This window comes from Mauremys mutica, chromosome 16 (genome assembly GCF_020497125.1).
Source record: "Mauremys mutica isolate MM-2020 ecotype Southern chromosome 16, ASM2049712v1, whole genome shotgun sequence".
Lineage (NCBI taxonomy): Eukaryota > Metazoa > Chordata > Testudines > Geoemydidae > Mauremys > Mauremys mutica.
The window spans coordinates 17543641-17550522 of record NC_059087.1 but is presented as its reverse complement, the minus strand read 5'-3'; the positions used below and the strand labels follow the sequence as shown (position 1 = coordinate 17550522).

The window sequence follows — 6882 nt, the reverse complement described above, 5'->3', positions numbered from 1 at the left end:
GGTTCATTTAGCACTGCGGTTCTCAAACTGGGGGTCGGGACACCATTTTAATGAGGTCACCAGGGTTGGCATTAGACTTGCTGGGGCCGAAGCCAAAACCTGGGCCCCACCACCTGGGGTCAAAGCTGGAGCCCCACTGTCCAGGGCTGAAGCCAAAGCCTGAGGGTTTCAGCCCTGGGTGGTGGGGCTCAGGTTACAGGCTCCCCACCTGGGGCTGAAGGCCTTGGGTTTTCCCCCTCTTCCCCTGGCTGCCCAGGGTAGTGGGGCTTGGGCTTTGGCAGGACTTGGGTGGGCTCAGGCTTCGGGCCTCCCTCCTGGGGTCATGTAGTAAGTTTTGTTGTCAGAAGGGGGTCGCGGTGCAATTAAGTTTGAGAACCCCTGATTTAGCAGACAAAGGCCAAGCAGGCAGACACCTTTTCTCCAGCCCAGCACGTGGAAGGCAACAAGAGGGTGGTGAGGAGCTTTTGTTCATCTCAACATAGCTGGCATGAATGCTGAAAAATGCAGTCTTTGAAGATGTTTTCTTTTTTAAACAACAGCCTGTCCAAACCATGGGATTATTTGATGAAGTCTGTAAAGTATTGAATGAACTCCCTGACAAGGCTAGAACCTGGGCAAGGTCCCTGCTGGTCACAAGAATTTAGAGTTTCATTGAGCATTCATTTCTTTTGTATGTTTGTGTTGACAGCATTTGTGAAATGTCCTTTTTCCAGCTCAAACACACTTGGTAGCAATTGAGTGGCAATGAGGATCGGTAATAGTGTCCCCCTCTTAAGGTACCAGCTCATCCTGGGCCTGATCCAAAGCTCATTGAAGTCAATGGGAATCTTTCCATAGATTTCATAGGCTTTGGATCAGGTCCATTGAGCCTGGACTGGTAGTGATTCAAAGTTGTTACAACCTGATGGTGGTTCAGGGGCCTGTGTGAAATGACTTGGTGGCTCTCAATCCATTTCCATTTTCCATGTCACCAAACCTGCAACTACTGCTACTAATTTTTTAGCAGTCCCAGCAGAGAGGCTAAGAACTGAATGGTCCATAGAGAATTAACTGCTCACTTTCCGCTAGGGGTGATCCATCTGTGATCTGTCTCAGCCATGGAGGAGCAATGTAAACACATCTTGCATTGCTGCTGCCCGTGTCATGCCTGTTCTTTGAGGTCAAATAGTCTAGTGCTTATCAGAAACACAACATTAATCTGATTTTTTTTCCACAAAGGGCCCAGCCCTAAACTTTGGGAGCTGGAATTGCTCAGCCCATGGCAGGATCAAGGCCAAACCTCATTCTGATGAAAGCAGGACTTCCAAACGTCTTCAGTTATTTCTCCAGTGCTCGGTTATGATTTTTATTTTGTTTGTGACTCTACGTAGAAATAAAAAGCATCCAAACCCCAGGTTTTCACCCTGATGCCAGCTCCAGTGATGTTACTGTTCGTGTTCTCCCAGGTTATTTTAGAAAGGCTGGTAATAGGAAAGCCTATCCCAGGACGTAGAGCCATGACAAACTTTCAGAAGAAGTGGGCCAATTTTTCTATTAGTATAAAAGGGCTCCGCTCCATTCTTTCGGGAGAATTTTGTCCACTCACATAAGCAGAGAATGTGGCCCATTATTGGCAGAATGATGCTTTTTTTAGTGAGAGACATGCACAGAAGTAACACTTTTTTCATACAAGAGGTCTGGCTACAGTAATTGTTTCAGGTGTTGCTTTTAAGTGGCTGCAGCCTTGTGGCGATGTACAGCTATGCTTCTAAAAGGCTTTGGATCACTTTCCCTGTAAGGTGTTGATTTTTATAAGATTGGTTCAAGGGGAAAACACAAACTATTTGATACTTAACGGCAGTACCAGAAATGGTTGTTCAAAATATTGCTGGTCAGAGCCCAAATCTTGTTTTGTTGATTTAGGCCCCAGTCCCACAAACACTTTCACATGCACACAGATTTACTCTCATTAGTGGCACTACTCACATAATAAAGTTGCACAGAAGTGTGTTTGCAGGATTGGGGCTTTATTCCTGGCTCAGGGGAAATTCCCATTGAAGTCAATGAGGTTTTGCCTGAGGAAAATGAGTAAGGACTGCAGGTCTGTTAAATTCATTCGTTACCCACAGGGGATCGACAGTAGTTAGATTAATTAGAGTGACAGTGCTGGATGAGGAGAAATGATAACGACAGGCCCAGATTACCCCCATTGATTTTTCTGGAGTCAGTATGGGGATTCGTATTCTAGTTTGTTTTTTTTTTGTAAAGGACACAAATAAGGCACCACACAAATTACAAGCCAGCTTTGGTAGATTTCTTGCAAAATGTACCCATTTAAATACTTTTACAGTTTGTAAGGTTACGGTGTTTACAAACAGAAGTTGCAAAGATGAAATACAGAATATTTCACTCTTGTACCAAAATCACACATTATGTTACAATAACAGTATCGTAGCTCTCATTTAAGACACTGACAGTTCAAGAACTGCACCCCTTTACTGAGGAAACAATTCTACACAGATGGTGTTTGCTTAATGATCACATAGGCTCTGATCCTGCAAACATGCTTGCGTTTAAGCATGAAGTTTTATCTCCAATGGGACTAATCACGTGCTTAATGTTAACCACATACATAAGTGTTTGCAGGATCAAGGTCCTAGTCTCTCAAGCCTCTGTGGACTGACACCACCACTTTTTTATGTTTACTAAGCAAAGCAAGAACAATATGGATGAAGCCCTATTGCAAAACTACAGATCCAGTTAAATCACAAGTCTCAGCAACAATGGCAAATATTCGGAGTTGACATACACATGTGTATTATATGTTTGTGATGGAACCATGAGGCTGTAATTAAGGTTTAGTGTTATACTGTGAGGGAGACTAATGTGTAGAGTGTTTCCTTATTAGCTGGAGGCAGAAGGTAGTTCCTTATGGAGTCCATCAGGGTTGGTAGAAGTGTGCTGGGTTAGTATAAGGGTACTGTCACATGGCCTAGAACTTGTTTAATTGTTTTTAGGGTTTGCATTAGGAACTGTCACACTTACTCAGTCCCTAATCCCTTTTAAAAGAAGCTTGTTTCACACACATCTAAGTCAGGAAATCCCAAATTGTGCTTGCATAGAGCAAAAATTAGTCATCCTTCCTCCCCGGTGATAAAAGTTATGGTGGCTATGGGAGCCATAACCTTGAATTTCTTGATTATTGCATGTAAAGTCAGCAATAATATCAGGTTAAGAATTTTTTGCATTTCCTTGTTTGTTTTTTAAATAAAGGATGGTGTTAGTAAATTTAACTGCTGTTGCACAATCAAACAGATGCATATTCACATTAAATTGTGTCCCTACTGAGCACACAAAATTTGATATTGGCAGCAAGATGGACTCAGCAAGATGGCAACCAAGACCTTACAAGTAATGTAAAGGACTCTGCAAAGTGATATCGGAAGGAGCCTACTTGGCCTAACCATATTCTATTCGGCATTAATGCTTCCAATTTCAAATTGTGCATGCAAAGCATGTGCCAGAGCAAGTACACATTGTATGCTGTAATGATTTCATATTCAAGTAAACCTAGAATAGGAATGGGTTAAGGAGGAGGGATGGTTGGCTGGCCTGAGAGTACAGAGCAATCAAGGTTAAAACTCATCTTTCATTGTAGTTGAATGCACACTGCTTCCGGTGCACATGGATCAGTGCCTATACCTGAACAACTGTCTCAATTAGTGGAAAATCAAAGATCTCAGTCCATGATTGTTCTAAACCAATTTTCTTCAAACATAGCAGGGCAGAGATTAATTGTCTAAACTGAGAAATTAAGACCAGGATTAGTTTGAAGTTTTAAAAAGAACTTACATTTTATTTATCCAAGCTCAAAAAAATTGACAAAAATTCTTAAATAATGAAAAAACAAACAAACCCACCACTGTTACAATAAGCCAGATGCAGGTATTTTCTGTACAAGAAAATAAATATGAGAAATTTCAACCCAAAGAGTCTTCTTTTTTAAAAAGAAAATGTGAAAGGGCTGAAAATGTTTTATGATGAAAGTTAGTGTAATAGTGGCACAATTCATTATCATCACAGATCAGTTGATAAGATATATAAAAAATTGAAGTCTTGTAAAAGAATCCATTAAAAAAGCCAAATTGCACTCACAACCTTCAAATTTGAAGGAAGTGATGACAAACTCCTAGTGGGGGAAATGTTCAGGACACCCACCCTAGGAAGAGCACAAGCCATTTGGTGCACTAACAGATGCAAACTCCTCTCTTATTTTTGCAGATACGTTATACTATAAACTCCTATTCCCTATGGGTTGTTCTCGACACAAAATGGGAGAACAGTTTGGTAGCTGTGCATGATGCCCTAGCATACCCTGCCTCCTTCCAAAGTTTGTCTCAAACAACCAGACATTGGTTGTTAATTACCAAATTCCAGTGCTGGGCTGTCACCTACTTCTACCTCAAATAGTTCGTACATCTTTATAATAACAAAACATGCGGCTAGAATATAAAAATATACATATAAAATATAGACAATCTCGTTTGTTTTTTATTATAAAAACAGGGTTAACAAATAAGGAGTGTTGAGTTCTGAAAGAGTTCTGTAAAATCCTGTACCACAATCGTCCTAACTGCTTAGACTGATGCCCCGCAGAGTTTAGGTTAGTTAATTTCATTAGCCATGTGTTCACTCGGGTCTGTACAGCGGCAAGGCAGCACGTTACAACAGCAGAATTAAGCTTTTTTAAATAACAACAATAAAAAAGACAGTAAGGGAAGGATGATTCCCCAGCTAGGGAGATGAATTCGCTGCTTAAGAGGCTTTGTTTTAAGAGAGTTTTCATTTCTCCACAATCGGATGGAGAACGCAGACTTTATCTCATGCTCTAATGATACATAAACAATCCCATCGGTCATTTTTGGGGCAGCAGTAACAATCATCAAATTAAATACGCAGGTGCGGGTTTGTAATTAGTCACAAAGTAGTTTAAAACAAACACAAAACCCCCGAGCACCTGCTCTGTGGTCCGTATTCCTGCAGTAATGGGTTAGCTCGCGTTCATGTTACATAGCAAACATCTCAAAGCAACCCCCCCCCCTTCCAGTGCCGGCCATTGGCTGCTCGGCCGGTTTACCGCTCATCCCGGAGGAGACAGGAGTGGGGAAGGGAGCCCGAGTTCACGCCAGGGGTCCTTTTTGGGTAACGGTTGTAAGGCTCAAGCAGGGGCGAGCTCCAGGCGCGCAGGTCTTGTGCCACTGAGCGGTACCCGCGCACAGTCCAGTTCGGAGCTCGCCTGCCCGGCGAGTCATTTCAAGCATCTCCGGGGCGGGAGCCGGGCGCAGGGCAGGGTGCAGGGGCTGCTCTGGGTCCGGCTGGGAGCCGCCGCCCGGCCCCTCAGACGTAGTTCTTCTTGTCGTACTCCCCGTTGGAGGTGGGCCGCCGGGTGGAGGCCGAGTACTTGACGGGGAAGCCGCTCTCGCCGTCCCCGGCGCAGGAGCAGGAGCAGCAGATCAGGCCGCCCCCGAGGAGCAGCAGGGCCGTGGCCGCCCAGCCGATGTAGAGCGCGGCCCCCATCTCCCGCTTCATGGAGTTGGGCACCTTGGGGTTGTAGAAGCCGCTGATGATGATGTTGGCGAACCAGCAGACGGGGATGAGGACCAGCACCCCGCACAGGATGTAGAGGACCCCGCCGGCCAGCACGATCCAGGACTTGGCCTTGCCGGCTCGGACGCAGGTGGTGCACTGGGCCCCCACCACGGTCACCATCAGCGCCACCAGCCCCAGCAGGGTCACCAGGACGGTGAGCGCCCGGCCCGCCTGCATGTGCGGCTCCAGCGCCAGGATGGAGTCGTGGAGTTTGCACTGCATCTGCCCGGTGCTCTGCACCACGCAGTTCATCCACAGCCCCTCCCAGGTGGTCTGCGCCACCACGATGTGGCCGTCGATGTAGGCGGACACCTGCCACGTGGGCAAGCCGCAGGCCAGGATGACCCCCACCCAGCCCACGATGCACAGCCCCAGGCCCAGGATCTCCCGCGCTGCCGAGGTCATTCTGCTCCTCTGGATTCACGAGCTGCTCGGGACTCTGCTGCTGCTGCCTCGGGAGCCGGCTGAGGTTGCGAGTGCCAGCCGGTGGCCCGCCGGGCTCTATTTAAAGCCGCAGGGCGCCCGCCCCTCCCTCCCACCCCCGGCCAGTCCCAGGCAGCGGAGGCCGCCCCCCGCCAGCGAGGGGCTGGGGGGAAGGAAGCAGGAGCGCGTGTGAATGACGAACGCTTGGAAGGAGTTGGGGGGGGGGGGTCAGGAACTCCAAGAGGCTGGAACGGAGCCAGCTGCAGACGCTGCTGCTTCATCGTCCCCTCCCATGGGGCGGGGGTGGGGGGTCCCTGTGTGGTTAAGGGTGAGGCTCTGTGACTGACGGGCAGCGTGCGCCAGCTCTTGCGTTGCGACAGTGACACAGACACAGGATGGGGACAGGATGGTCCCTGCGGCTTGGGCCCCCCATGATGAAGAGGGAAGTGACCGTCGCAATGGGAGATGAAGTCACTTCAAAGACCCCTGCCGTGGTGGTTCACTTTTCTGGCATGGGGGGAAGGGGAACCTGACCTCTCCTTTCCCCTGCCTGCGTGCCTGGACTTCACCCTGGCTTGTTATAGTATGTCGCTCTACCGCACTACTGCCAGGGCTTTGTGTGTGTGGCAGAGACTCCGCACACTACAGAGGAGTCAGCCGTAAACTATTTGCAAATCGTCCCTTTCACAAATGACTATTGCTTAAAGCGCTGCTCTTATCTCAGCCTGACACTCCATAAAGCACAGATATGCTGTTACAGCTGTTACTGATTGTGGAAAACATGCTGGGTACTGTGTTGTAGTCCCATAGTAGAGGGACAAGGTGGGTGAG

General features: G+C 47.4%; 1 protein-coding gene across 1 annotated transcript; it reads right to left on the bottom strand.

Moving 5' to 3' along the window:
- Positions 1 to 2193: 2193 nt before the first annotated feature.
- CLDN5 (claudin 5) lies at positions 2194 to 6089 on the bottom strand. The gene has a single exon (XM_044990531.1). It carries the CDS (start codon positions 6031 to 6033, stop codon positions 5377 to 5379), a length of 657 nt encoding a protein of 218 aa, XP_044846466.1. The 5' UTR covers positions 6034 to 6089; the 3' UTR covers positions 2194 to 5376.
- Between the last annotated feature and the right edge of the window lie 793 nt (positions 6090 to 6882).